General features: G+C 39.0%; 1 protein-coding gene across 3 annotated transcripts in view; it reads right to left on the bottom strand.

Moving 5' to 3' along the window:
* MTUS1 (microtubule associated scaffold protein 1) overlaps nucleotides 1-15422 on the bottom strand; it is a 104477-nt gene that overhangs the window by 42854 nt on the left and 46201 nt on the right. The window contains exon 1 of one of the 3 annotated variants that reach the window (XM_026846570.1): nucleotides 9737-10205. The exons of the other annotated variants lie outside the window; for them this stretch is intronic. Within the exon in view, the coding sequence (XP_026702371.1) occupies nucleotides 9737-9857 (121 nt within the window). The 5' untranslated portion in view covers nucleotides 9858-10205. Of the gene's footprint in view, nucleotides 1-9736; nucleotides 10206-15422 lie in introns of those variants that run through there. 3 annotated transcript variants of the gene reach the window in all.

A 15422-nucleotide genomic window follows, 5' to 3' on the forward strand; every position in this document is an offset into this window, starting at 1 on the left:
TGACTTGCCCGACCCCATCAATTGTCTTGCCAGTGCAAATCTTGATCCCTTTTTCTTATCTCCACATCCTTCTTGGATACATTCAGGGCTACCAATTTCCCTGTTGTCAGATATTTAGATGTGCTGTACCTTCACATCTGGGAAAAGACTCCATGAGGGCAGCGTGTGTGTGTGTGGCATCACAGAAGCTGTCTGCTATCTATCCACAGATGTGTGGGCACGTAGGAAACCCTCACACAACACCAGGCAGCAGAACGATGTGTCAAGGCCACTCTTCTCCTTTTACAGCCTTTCTGAAAAGCCCAGCTCACACATGCTGGTCCATCAGGGGTGAAAGGGCTGAAACACAGCCAGATAGGAAGGAGCCATTTGAGTTGCAGTGGTTGAACCAATTCCCTCCTTAATACTTTAGTCAACTCTTTTGTTGACTACCATGCTCAGCATCAGAAACACAGGGCTGGAAGAAACCTTCAAGAAGGCATCTACCTTGCCCTGATAAGGAGTAATGCAAGAACACCATCTAAACATAAAATGCATTTCATCAGATTGTTCAATTGTTTCAAAGTCTCACCACAAATACCCCCATGCACTGTTTCATGATACCTTTTCGTCCAGCTCAAATCTGATCTGACCTCAGGTAATTAAATCACTGACTATAACCTCTCTATGTGCCACATGTTTCATGCAGATACTAACAGGCTAGCAGAGAGCAGTCTGCCTCTAATTTAACATGGCAATTCTTCCTTCACAACCTACACATGATTAGTTAACTGCCAGAACATTTATTAGTTCAGCTTATATGTTAGATTCAAGAACTTTGTATTTCTAGTTTGTCTGAGCTGTTCAAAGTCTTTCAGAGTAAGAGTCTATGTAAGGCTCAGTAACTTACAAGGAACCACAATCTTCCCTTGAAGTCAACTGTTTTACAGAGACCTATAAAATACATTTTGACCACAAGACTAGCATATTAATACACAACATAATTTCCTGTGCATTATCTGCAGCTATTTTGGATGGAGAGGACAGAGTGGCTTTTAATTTGAACTCAAAAGCTATTCATTCAATCACACTAGTATGACCTGATGTTATATGACTGTAACAAATGTCACTGGACTTAAGCATGGCACTGAAATACTGCCTAAAGGAAATTATGGAAGAAAAAGGAGGACAGGCAGTGGGAATTTAAAGAGGCTCTGGAGCCTTGGTTATATTTTGTATTATTCCCTTTGCGTCAAAATGGTTTCTGAATGTATCCAGCAACAGCTTCCTGTTTTTATGAACTTCTACATCCATTTAAAGACAAATAAGTCCAAATTACACTCAAATTGACTGATGTTGTTCTTTAAAAAGCTAGTGATAGCACTTTTAAGCATGCAGGAAACACTATAATCAGTGCTAAATCATCCATGATAGTCATACTTTATCTGCCAAAAGATCCTCAAAAAGTTAATTGCAATTTGCAATCTCAAGTTACAAAATAAATAGCTAACACACAAATTCACCTTTTGGTATATCCAGATTCACCTTTTAGAGAAATCATGAATTTCAGGGTATGAAATAGGGTACTAAGACAATTCAAAGACAAAGATAGGACATCAATTTTGCCCACAGATTGATTAAAAAGAAGAAAAAAAATCAGTGATCATATAGACATGATTAAGCTTATAGGTTTGAAATGAACTGAGAAAAAAGTTTACAGCAACAGTTTGACTTCCCAAATCCCTTTAAGAATCAGTCCTAGAGTTCAAGAGCTATGTAGAAAATGCTAACAAAGCATTTTCAACATTGTTCACTATGCTATCACCCAGTGTCCCTCCCCAGCTGCACTGACCTCATTTGATGAGTTCAGGTTCAGTCACCATCCCAAATTAGGTGTTCTCCCATAATTAAAAAATAACCAAGCATTTACTTTGCTAAGTGTGTGAAAATGACGGTACAGACCAACCAATAAGAGAGCAGAGGCTTACATTTTGCTTATTTGCAGAGGACTACTCTGGCATGTTTAGAAAATCATGTAAGGGAAGCTCCATTAATTCTTCTACATGTAACTAGAGGATTATCTATTTCGACGACTGTTTCATAGCTTGGTTAAGAATCTGGGTTACTCTAGACCAGTACTGTTTTTCTAAGGCATTAGAAATGGTATTTTCATGTATCCATCCGCACTGGGTTGGTTATATTTTTAAAAAAAATATATATCACCGTGGTGGAAGTTACTTTTACTTACTATTCCAATTTACAGTTTAAGCATCTGTGCTATTCATCCTTTTGATTACATATATCAACACAGTTAACATGAAGTAAAGTCTCTGCAGAATGAAGGAAAATTTAAGCAGTTACTAAAATTAGATCAGCTCACAACTTTGGGAAAATATATTTTAGGAGACAGCAGCACAGCATGTTTTAAGGAATAGTTGAACATACATCTAAAATTAACCCTGAAAAGGTACTTTAAAGCTACCCTGATGGTGAAACAATTTGCTAGTCAACAAAATAAAACAACATCTTAATAGAACCTTTTCAGTTACTGCCAGTTAAAACCATCCACGTGAACTTGAGAATCTTTCATGATGCAGTGAAAGTGCAAGACAGAAAACATGGCATCTCAAGCGCCACATAGCAGCTGTAAGAGTCATTGGAGCATTGCCTTTTCGAAAGGCACAAAATAAGCACTTAGACAATCCTTGGCGGTCACTGTGTCATAGTTAATGCCCTATTTGTGTATTTCCTGTTACGTTAAACAGTTTTCCTGTTATTAAGCAGCAAAGATGTCTCCTCAGGGACATGCCTAGAACATTGCACACCATTGTTTCAGGAACAGACTGAGCACAACCCAACAGAGCCCATATGGAAACATCTTGCCAAGCTGAAAACAAAACAGAACAGGGCAGCACCCAATGCTTTTGTTAGCCACAAGATATAATACATCCCCACCCTTTCAGAGGTGCACGCTAATTGCTGACTGCCCCTAGAAGTTAAGGGACTTCTCTTCCTTGTGACTCCTAGCCTAACTGCACCACTAAAGACTGCTTTGGCAAAGGCGGCTTGACAGGTACCAGTGCTCCCCTCAAGGAATGACTGCTTGCCATGCCTGCTGTGGAGTCTAAGCAGTTCCTGTGGAGCAAGTTTTAAAACATTCACCACATCATTCTTTGCATTTAATGCTCCCCCGAGTCTCATCTGCTTAAGCTAACAAACAACCATGAAGAATCACATTTTTGCTTAATTCAGTGGAGAGCAGGGAGGGAGGGAAAGATGACAACAGAAACTTTTTTGACAAGCCAATACCTCAGGTAATTGCAATGTTCACTGGGGGATATTAGTAACTTACTGCAAAGACCAAAACCCCCATGTGAGGTTAACCCCTACGCAAGATCTCTAACTACAAACACTTGTACTTGTGCTCTCAAACAGAGCAAGAAAAATGCTCACTACACATTACACATGCATCTCCTCTTCCTTGTCCCTAACTCCTAGCTGAGAGATCCCTCCCAAAACACAGGAATACAGGTTTAACAGTCTTATGCTACTCAGTTCACACTAGTTGTATTGGTTTGTTTTTTTTTTTTTTAAGTGGTAAAGTATCTTGGTTTGATAAGCACGTTAAGCAGCTGGTAGTTTGTACAGTAATATTTGTGGAAAAAAGTAAGCTTTGATTTTATAGTGGTTATATGATAAGTAGCCCATGCTTATGGCTATGAAAAGCAAAGTTTTCTAACCTTCCATTTTATTTACAGTATAACAACTTGCAACTGGCTTTATAAATAAGTTCATTCTGCTGGAAGCATTTCCAATATTCCTGTTTTACTACTACAAATCTTTTCAAAAGCTTAGCAAAAAGCCTATTTTTGTAATAAGTACAAATATAACACTTTAAAAAATTTAAGTGCTTCTGATATTAGCAATATTCATACACAGATAAAAATGAAGGCCACTGAAATATCTGAGAGTCTAAAAACAGTATTAAAGTGAAGTCATTAATGAGTTTATAATGTTCTCATGACTTTTCTACCGAAGGACTGCTATTTCTCTTTAAGAAAAGGATGAGCTTTCATGAGCAGAATTTCACCACAGATGTTCCCAGCTGTTCTGTTTTCTGCCTAACTAGAAGTACTTCCATAACATCATGTACCAACTGTTTACATGAGCATCTTGAAGAAGCAGCACACTACCATGACAAGAAGTAGCAAAATTAAACTTAATGAGGAGTTGAATACAAAACCCAGGGTTATTAATGCCCTTGCTACAACCACTACACATCATTAAAGATGACAGCAATGGAAGGTTCATAAATAGCAACTGTAAAGACACATCTCAACCAGATACAAGTCAGGTTATTTCAGATGGGTTATTTATACATTTCAGTACATCAACAGCTAAGTTGAATAGGATTTTTTTTAAAAGATGATTTAAAGATATAAGTTATACTGCTGACACATTTATTCTTCAAGAGATCAAATGCTATTTTTTCTCCCTGTAGGATAGGGAACAGAAACAATACTCTATGACCAGGAAAAGGCAATGGGGAAGAACACTGTTGGTGGACATGCTTAGAAAGATGCTGGTGATACCACCAACTGTAATCTAAAACATTAATTAATAATTCTTCAGCACTTGTTTACCATATTATCACGGTAAAAATAACTGCTTAACCTCCTCTTAAAAATAAGATTTAATTCAATCAAATCTTTCTGACAATAACACTACTCCAGTGGACCACAGACAGCCAATACCTCTAGAGAACAAACAGAAGCAGAGGTGAACTCCACAAACTAGCAACCTTGATCAATGTAGCCTTCACTGAGTTTTGCTCTGGGGGAAGACAAGCCAACAGAGATGGGGTCTGCTTGCAAATAATTTTCAAAATAGATTATTTTTGGTATGGTATTTGGTGAAACAGTCAAGAGCTGTTCGGAACACCAGTGCTCTTCCTAAAGTCATCGAATCTATAAACTTGGGACCTAGGTTCTTCTATGCATCATGCCACTCGGGAATTAAATTTTTTTAAGTAATAAAAACAGCTGAGACTGCTTTATTACATGACACTTAATTAACAGCCAACCTAAAACCAGAAATTGTCATCTCTTGCCATTGATTGCAATGAATGGTGTAGTCTCAATCTATTCAGTACTTAACATATTTTATTGAAGATGCAAGAAACGTTTTTTGGCTTCTATCCCCCTCCCACATCAGAGTTTTCTGTGCCAGCAAAGAAAGAAGAGTAACACAGAACAGTGAGCCAATTGTTGCTGTTTTCATTTTTTGGTTATGTGGGATGCTTTTTTTAGCAGTTCCTTTCTGCTCTCCAGGCTTCCTTTGAAAAGAACTAGAGTCATCTTCATTTTATACCTAACGTAAATGCATCAACTACATGAGACTTGTATAGAATACAAACTACACTCACAAACTCCAAAACAGAACCGTAACATCTGAAAACATGAACCTCCATTTAGCTATCACCTTCATGCCTACTGAAGCTATAACCTATTAAACTGAAACCAAGCACATCAGACAGGTCATTTAGTACCCAGTCTTGAACAGATGAAGTCAAGAGCAAAGAGTCTCACTGACTTCAAGAAGAACATGTTTAAATCCAAAATTCTCCATGACTAATGGTTTCCAGCTATTTAACTTCTGGTCAGAACTGATAAGCTGGCTTTACTTCTGAACTGTGTTTTTCTTTGGTAGGTGACATATTTAACATACTCATCCTGTAGCAAATCTCTTCAGCAGACGTTTAGATTTAGAATACTTAGCAGGGTTGAGTGTGCTGGGTATCTTTCTACAGTTCTATATTAAACTGTAGTATCAGACATTAATATCATCAGTTCAGTTATTGGGGGGGGAGGCAGCATATGAACAGTTAAGGAACTTGTGCTACCTGAGGCTTTCAGACTCCTTTAAAAGCACAGCTTTGCTATGTGCAGAAAGAATTTCATCATTCCCTGTGTGATCTGAAGCAGGATTTAGGGAAGAAATTGTATTGGAAAAGGACATCATCTGCCCAAATAAACAGGTATGTGATGTTTGCTTGTTGCCAGCAAGGGAAAAAGGAAATTTTTAAAATTGGTATTGCTGTAATGACAACAGCTGATGCTTGTCCTCCGAGACACCTCTTATTCCCAAGCTAGTAAGAGCTACTAGGTTTAGTAAGCAGTGGAAGTCACCAGAGATATAAGAGTACTAAGTACAGTTTGCTTAGAGGAAGAACAGAAAGAGGAAGAGCAGCAATAAGGCCTGGAGGAAAAATTTTGAAACAAAACAGTTTACTGCAAAAGCAGCAGTACAGTTCGGTATACAGACCTTGAAAATCTAAACAAAAGGCACAAGAGCTTTGACCTCTATTTGCAAAACTAGTTTCTTGTCTAGAATTTTATCTTTATGCAAAAGAAAATACAGGTAACTCAAAACTACTATTTTGAATCATTCATAAAATAATGTCTGTCTTGGGCAGTTTGCACAGAATCATACAGACATGATTTACTCTGTCACACCACTGATGCATGAAGAGCGTAAGAGCACTTTAGTCACTCTTTGGTAAAAATACCTAATGGTATGGTAAAGGAAGCAAATGTTCTATTTCATCACTGAAAGACACTGGTTCATACTTAACTCACCTATCATGTTTATACATTTCTGAAGTGTTGAGATTTTTGCTGCAGTTACTTGCTACAGGTAAGTTTTACAAGTCACAGGATGGGTAAATAAAGTATTTCTTGAAGAGGACACATATACATACAGCTAACAATGCAGGTCTACTATACTTCTAAGTAGGTAAAATAAATGCACTTCCATGTCCGCCTGCATTTAAAGGAAGAAGAAACTTCTGGATATAATGACCTCGAAGTGGTGTAGGGCACACAGCAATGGAAGTTAGACACAAGGCAACAAGCTGAATGACCTTAAAAAGCACTTCAAGTTTTACAGCAAATTTCCTTCGGATTTATTCCATTCCTAAGGAAAAAAAAAATCCTGTTTTATTTGGTTTCCCCTGAAAAGGCTGTACACTTCCACTGCAAGATATCTGATTTATTGTTACTTTGACACCTCCACATGGACAAAATGTAACCAGTGAGAATGCACTCCAGCTCAAGGAACCATTTCACTATAAATACAATGACTTTAGATAATTTAGACTAATTTAACACCAGTGTAAACACCTGCATGTCCAGCCATAGCACATACTGTGAAGAAACTGCATCAGGCTCCTGCAAAATATCTTCAAGTTAGAATGGAAACCGCAGAGAGAATTCCACTCTCTTCCTCCCAGTAGTACTTTCATCTTAATTTCACCAAGTTACTGCACTGCAAACTGTCAGCCAGGACGTGGTAACAGAAGAATCCAACTTGACCTGTGCTCTAGACTACTTTAAAACACTACATTTCAACAATTGCTATTAAGTATCTCACGGATGCTCTGCAGTCATACCAGGCGGTCAGTCTATGGTATTTTGAAAGGGAACAAAGGATGAAATCCATGATACTGTTTATGAAAACCGCAATCTACACCAAAACTGGAACTGAGTGTTGCTTACATAACACTCACACATATTCACATTCCTGCATGGACCCCAAAATTCCTGTTTTAAATTACTCCTTCCCTTATTTATTGATACAGTGCATAGTATATTCTATTTCTCATTACTTATGTGACCTTGGAAAGAAGCCACATGGCATTTTAATCCAATCAGACCACTACAAGAAAAGATACTCATACTGGTGCTGTAAAACCAAATATGGCTCCTCCTGGTATCTAACAAAAACTCAAACTTTTTTATGCTTGTGATATACATTGTCACTGCCTGATCTATTGTTGCTGAGTTTTATGAACCTGAAATAGTCACTAACAAGCTTCAATGCATTCCACTGGTTCTAAACCACAGTATATACATACTTGCATCTTCACTACAGAAGATGACCTGGTTTTCAGATGCCCTACTTTTTTGGTGTACTCAGCTCCAGCTAATAACTGGTCAGCTTTCTGCTAAGACAGACTTCCTACAAGACACAGGGACAGCAAAACAGAAGGAGGAGACCAGGTAAAAACCTCTCCAAGCTGCCAATACTATACCATTAGCTTGTACATACTACACAGAGAAAACTCACAGTAGATCTATTCAGCACTTCTTATTTAGTGAAGTGCTGCTTAACCGGAACACAGGGCTAGCAATCTATTTTACATGCTGTATTTAACAGAGGCATCCTGAAGGCAGATTTTGCTTTCACATCCACTCAAATGAAATAAAACCACAAATGGGATTCTTACCATTGCAAAATTCCTCTGACGCACACACACACTGACCTATATTCTTATTATTCAAAGTTATACAAATTTCAGTAGCAGTTAATGAACATTTGGAAGATTGAACATTATCTCCCCTCTTTTTCTTTTATAATTTTTGTCCCTAGTATATGGGCTATGTAGAAATTTCACTGTTAGCAATATCAAGGATGTAAATATATGCACAAAGACTCCCTTACATAACAACTTTTAGCATGAAGGTATTTCAATGATAGCTCAAAGCCATGAAAGCAAGTTGCAAACAGAAGCCTGTATTACATTTGGGTAGTCAGCCTGTATTGTGTTCATAACTGAATTTATCATCCAGGAGGAACTCAGAAAACAGATTTACTTTGCCAGAGATAAGTAAAGACAAGGCGAACAGTTTAAGCTGCTATGGGAAATGCCAGGACAGGAAGGAAAACTGACTGGTAGAACTGAAGTCCAAAAAATAAAAGCAAAAAGGGTGGTGTTGAAGAGAGAAAGGAAATGCCTGGGAGGACGAGCTTCTCCAAAATTAGTTTATGTATTTGCTTGCTCCTCCCTAAGCAAAATGCAAGAAAATTACCTATAGTGCAGTGGAGAAAAAGACTTATGTAATATGCAGGCTGACGTCAGTTTCTCTAGATCTCATGTATCTTAGCTAAAACAAACAACAACTGCCACCCTCCACTAAAATGACATATGTATGTCCTGAAACAAAGCTCAGCTTCCATAATCTTGTTGCCATCCTCGATACTTGCTTTATTTGTTTTACCTGGCACTGAAGACGAAAATCAGGTCAGATGAAGCTAATAATTCTGTGGTAGTTGTTTTGTGTGGTTTGGGGGGTTTCTTTGGCAGGGGAAGTGGGGGGTGCATGGTTTAAACACACACACTCATCTTGAATGTCTCTAAAACATCATACTTTTTAGGTCTGTAATGACACAAGTGGACATAAAAGTTTGCATGTCCTACTTGCAAATAAATGATATTTAACATGACATGTATGGTAACAGATATCTACATGTAAGTAACCAAATATTTCTCACAGACAGAAAGCCACATTGTGACAGCTTGTATTCATCCCAACTCCCTCCCTGTTTCTTCCCCACATGAAATCAAGGTATAGAAGGGACATCACTCCCAGCAGATAGTCATTAAAATGATCAGATAAATATTTAATAGCACAGATTTCCTGATGCTATTTTTGGACTTGTGGTAGGGAAGAGCAAATTCCAATTTGCATTTCATAAACAGAATAACCATCTTCTAAACAAGCAGCTCAGCGAGGGTGCACGCACACAGAAACACTCAGAATACGAAACTACTTTGCTCAAAAGTCAGACTACTGTATGAAATCCCAAAACTTTCACACCCAGTGCAGTTTTTATTTGCTAAAAATAAGCTGCTTAAGTAAACAAGATATTCCCTCAATGCATGCTCTAGTCGTCATATTAAAAAAAGACCACAAACCTGTATGAAATATAACAGTGCTTTTCCTGTAGCCAGAAGGTAGACGGATGTTTCGGAGCAAACCCTTTGCTGTCAGCCGCACACGCATGTTGGATAAGGAAAATTTTGGAGACCATAACATGTCTTCAGTGCAATTGGAAGATAAACAAATAAGAAATAACCTCCATGTACTGTCACATACTATGTTTTTAAATCACTACCGGCAGCAGTGAGCAGTTCTTGATAAAAAAAACAGGCTTGAAGAAATATCAAGTCTCCATTCCTTTGCTCTTATTCCTTATGCACAGAGAAGCAAAAAAAAAAATAATCAGTAAAAGCAGATATCCACAGTGTAAATGCTGCTGGCAGCTTCTCCTCACCAGATGTTGTGGAAACAAAGCTTATTCTCAAAATAAAACCGACTTAGTGATTTGGAAAACCAATAGCCTCTAAATTGCATCAGTGTTGATGCTCGATCTGCTATGGGACTCTGTGGGCTAGGAGCTAGAAAAGGGAGGAGGAGGATGAGGAGGGAAGAGAAGGAGGAGTAAAGTGGGTGGTCTCCCCAGCTGAATATATCATCCAGCAATGCCACAGACCATGTAATTGTTCTTCGGAGACTGTTCAGCAGATTATTTGAATATTCCTGGAGGCATATTTCAGCTCTCCTCCCCAAGAATCCTTTCAGGGTACTTTTTTTTTTTTAAACAGTTTCTTTCAATTGACATGAATTTAACAAAACAGATATATATCAGCTAACATGTTCTATCAGAGTTTCTTTTGGCATTAAATATTATGTCAACATTTAAAGCCTTAACAAATCCACAAACACGTCTATTTTCTAAGAACAATTCAGTATTTAAGATCTGCTTAAGAGAAACCACTATTTAGCTTGGCAGCTCAACACTGCAGATGCTTCCATTTATCAGAAGAGGAGCAAGGAAGCAAGCATTAATTTAATATTAATACAGATCTCTGCCAGATGGCTTTTGAAGGCACCCAAACATTGTAGCAAACAAGCAGTGTTACAGGAGTTCCTTCAAAACAGATGCTGTCTCCACATTTAACTAGCCCTCTTAAAATAATTTCTTCTATTTAATGAGCTCAAAAGTTTTGCATATACCTTGACCCCTTGCAGCTGCCACTAACAAAAATAAAATGAAAAGCAGAGTTAGAAACTAGAACAGAGAGGAGTAACTGTTTTACAGAGATTATAAAATGGTCACTTTTTAACCTACAACCACCACTATAAACACACGCACTGGCCACCTTCCTGTGTAAAAAGAAACACTTCACTACTTTTGTCTACAGTCAGCAGCTCCCTTGCTAGGCAGCCATAGGAGCAGGGACCACCCAAGCATCTCACAGGCAATGCAGGAGACAAGACAGTAACAACTCACACTACCTTCTGGGTTGCTTCAAAAGCTGTCTTCCACGGCCTTTGTATCTTTTCAGAGAGAACAAAATTAGGTACTTTTCCACTGATTCTGCACTTCTACCATTTCACCAAACCACAGCTAATGATCTCTAGCATCTATCCCTCTGACAGTTTTTCCAGTTCCAGAAACAATTAACCCAATTTGCTCTGAAGCAGGTATAACCCAAAGCAACATAATCACCTTTTAGGTCTCAGCCCAGCAGTGCCTTACTTGTGCTCTTCTTACCACAAATCTATTATATTTTAGTAGCATGTCTTATTTCTTTAACACATATAACATTTAAAATTCTCTAGTGCTCATTTACCACATCAGCTAGAACTAAACCAGCTTTAGTCTGGTCTCCGGGTATCTCTAACATCACACAGACCAATGCAGTGACAATAAAGCAGCTCAGGTTAAGTAGAGCAAAAGAGCTGCAGCCCAGCATCAAGACCATCAGACCCATCAAGCCAACTTCCACAGTGTACTGCGGCAGAACACCACTGAATGTTTTATGATTGTGTACCAAAATATTTATTTCCCAGCACAGTGATGCAACACCAACTCTGAAGTACTATAATACATCTTCAGTCCTAACACCACCATTCAAAGTAAGTACAAAGACAGTAAATTAGCTTTTTTTTGTTTGGTTCCCAGGGCAGCCTCTGCACATAGCAGGGCATGCATGTCATTACTGCTGTAAAATCCTCATCTATTCCTTCTAGTCTGAAGAGCTTCAGCACCAGCAATGTGCGCTCATCTATCTTGCCAACAGCCTGCAGATGCAGACCCTTCCCTAATCCAACACCACTATCAAAGACATTGCCTCCTTTCTCTGCTGAAAGATTATTATGCTTTGAAACAATACTGAGTAGTAAACCAGAAGGCTTGTTGCAGCACATTAGAGTAGCCCTGCATATTCAGTATAGTTCATTAGCCCATCTCTTCAAATATTAGACCAGTATTGTTAAATACTGTCTTAATAAAGGCATCTTGAGATTTTGACTCTGCCTACAGTCAGTCTTCAAACACCACTAAACACCCATACATAATCACGTTTTACCCTTCTGCCAGGGCACCACAAGAACTTCCTTTCATTTTCCTTCTGTCCCCCATGGCTTCCCAAGAGAGGAACTGCTCCATGTAGTAGGTGCTCTGTCACCATCCTAATTTGATGCTTTCTCAAAGGCAGAAACAGTCCAACTGGGTTCAAAAACCCACCCCACCCCTCAAAACAAACAACCACCACCAAGAATCCCATACCTGAAAAACAACCCCTCTCCCCATCCTTGCAATAGTGCCTGGGAGAAAGGTAAAGAACTCATTAGCCTGTAAAACCAGACAAGTTGAAGTACCCCACTGAAACCGTAACATCATTCCTAAGAATAGGAGCTACAACAGAGAATCTCTAGAGGGCACGTGTGATGTAATGAACCAGTCTGGATTCAGAGGAAGGAATGAATCACCAGACAAAATATGAGCAGATAAAAGCTCTATGTGGACATCAAAATCCCTGCAGTAAAGACCAAAACTCCTCTTACAGAGACACAAATATACTTTCACTGCCTCCTCTTTCCCACCCTTAGTTTGGGTGGAAATAGGCCATGAAGAAACAGATACATCATAGTAACTTTTTTTAAAAACTAACTTCCAATTTGAATAAAATGCCTTTCTAGCCTCTAGGGTTGGAATCCTGTTAAACCTAAGAAACCTAAAACAAGTCTGCTTTATGGAGAAGCAGACCTGACAGCACTAATAAAAAGCAATAGATGCATGTCAGTCTCATTTAGGACACAATGCTCAGAGAGCTCTGACAGCAGCAAGCAAGAGGACTCCCCATCCCTATCTGAATAGCTCACAGAAGAGATTTAACTCAGAAAGATGCCTCCAATGTAGCCTTTCCACAGCTCTGCATTACACCACAGTACACTCCACTGTGGTGGCTAGCAGTTCCCTTGCCTCAGGACATCATCACCTCCAGGTCTGTGTCTGTACTCCTGTGATCACCACCTAGTGCCTGATGCCAGCAGGGTACAAAACCAGGACATCATCCATTATGATCCTAACACAGCATGCCAGGAACATGCACTGTCTGCATTTCATGCATAACATGAGGATCACAGAGAGGTCATCTTCTGTCTTGATACTGGATAAGAGTGATAGAAAATAGCACCAGAAAACAGTAGAATAAAATAGGAAGTGATATACAGCCCAGACAGAGGACAAAAGGACTAACATTTTATTTACTAGCACCTTACTGCTGGCTTCCCTCTAACTCGAAGGGCAAAACTGGTGATCAACATGGACAAAGGGACTCCATCCTGTTACAAACACGTAATTCTGTCTGGGTTGCTAAATGCATCAATACCTGACCTATTTTAACACCAGCAGATTCAGCCCATCTGCCACGACAAGAAAGGAGCAAAGAGCACTGGCATCTGTAGGCTCTTTAGTTCAGCCTCATGAGGCCAAGTCCATGGCATCTGCATGTGTTTCTGCTGTCTCTGTCTCTCTTCCCAATTCCAACTATCACTAAGAAAGCCGTCAGAGCAGAGTTAAGCATATCATCGCAAAGAAGTCCAAATCAGAGGCTAGATACTTAGATGTGAGAAGCCCACATAGAGTCCACCTGGCTCTGTGTCATAAGACAGCATGGGCAGTGTGGAGCAGATGGATTTTATTGGCATGCTTTACTTCAAGAACCACTGAGAGGTGATTGCTTATGCAAAAAGATGCATGAAGCAGGAGCCTACTAACAGCCAGAGAGTCACCTGTATCCTCATTTTTATTTCTGGAAAATTACTGTCCCCTCTCTATTTTCCCGTGACCATCTCATTCTAGCCAGTGCTCCAGTTTGAAAAGCTAACCTTCCTGCAGGCAACAATACCTGCTGCCATGCTAAATGCAGCTTGCAGCTTCAGTACTTATTTTAAGCTCCAACTCTCACCTGAAGAAAAAAGCAAACCTCTTTCTGCCTCAGAGCAGGAACTAAAATCCTAAATTATTTAGGTTTCTTCTAGTACATAGAAGCTTTTAATCATTATAAATTCAGTAGCTTGTCAAATAAAGTGATGCTGCAGTGGACTCCCAGGCAAACAGCTACAAGAATCAGGCTGATCTGTGTCTCTCCCACACAACAGCGGTGGCATTTATGTTGTCTGCACTCTTTCAAAATTAAGAAAGGCCATAAAACTCTGAATGAAACATTTTATTTTTAACTTTTGACTTCGGGGATCAGAAAGCTACTTTCCATGTGCAAGATGTCCCTTCTAAAATGGTATTTTTGTTAGACTGCCTCAATCAAAATCCTACTGTGCTTTGAAAAAAAACTTGCTACCCTACAACAGTGAATAATGTCACTAACATTAGGATAACATGCCTTAAAATGTGAAGCTTCAATGACAGACAGATGTGTCAAAAAAACACAACTGCCTCTGTACTAGGGGCTTCTGCTGTTCAGCAGCAGGCTAGGTGTATGCATAGGTCCTTGTGAGCTAAGGCCTCAAGGAACAGAGGAAAAATAAGATTTTTTTACTTAGGGCCACAGCTTACAGATCTATTAATTACTTATTCACACAATACTGATTTATGTGCAGTGTGCAACTATGCTTCATCTATGGCCTCACAACAACAATACCCAGACAGCCACTACTGAAAAGGAACATTGCAAGTAAGGACAATTTAAGCAAGTATACATCCTAAGATATGTTAGGCATTTACCAGGAGATCACAGAGCAAATTAAAACAAACTCACAACAGATGTGTTTCACTTAATCTCTGTGGGCTTTCTATGTTCTTCATAGCCATAGGTGTGCAGACAAAAATTCATATGTGCAATCAGTTTACAAGCTGTTTAACCATCTTGATCCATGAGTTTCACGTCTCTAGGACAGTTCCATGGTCTTTCAAGTATTAATCATGTCAACTTATTTCCCTAACAGGGGCCACTGGGGAGCTACTGCTGAAAAGTATCTTAAGAAATATAGGGAAAGGACTTAAAGCTAGAAGGAACAAGTCAGAGGACTTCAGAATAACCAAAAAAAAAAAAAGTAATATTTTAAGAGAACATTAAGAGTCAGCCTTGGGATACCTTATACACCTCACCTCAAAGTTAAGGAAGAGCTGCAGTACAATGATACCAAATTACTCACTGTTTACTGCAAACACATAGAACAATGTGCACAACCTAAGAAGCTCCAGAGAGTCAAAGGAAAACAAACAAGTCTGAGAACATCAGAAGAGATCCATATCTAGATTTAACTGGAGAGGGAAGGGACAAGAAAATAGTA

Source organism: Athene cunicularia, assembly GCF_003259725.1.
Source record: "Athene cunicularia isolate RWA chromosome 4 unlocalized genomic scaffold, athCun1 chr4_part1, whole genome shotgun sequence".
Classification (NCBI taxonomy): Eukaryota; Metazoa; Chordata; class Aves; order Strigiformes; family Strigidae; genus Athene; species Athene cunicularia.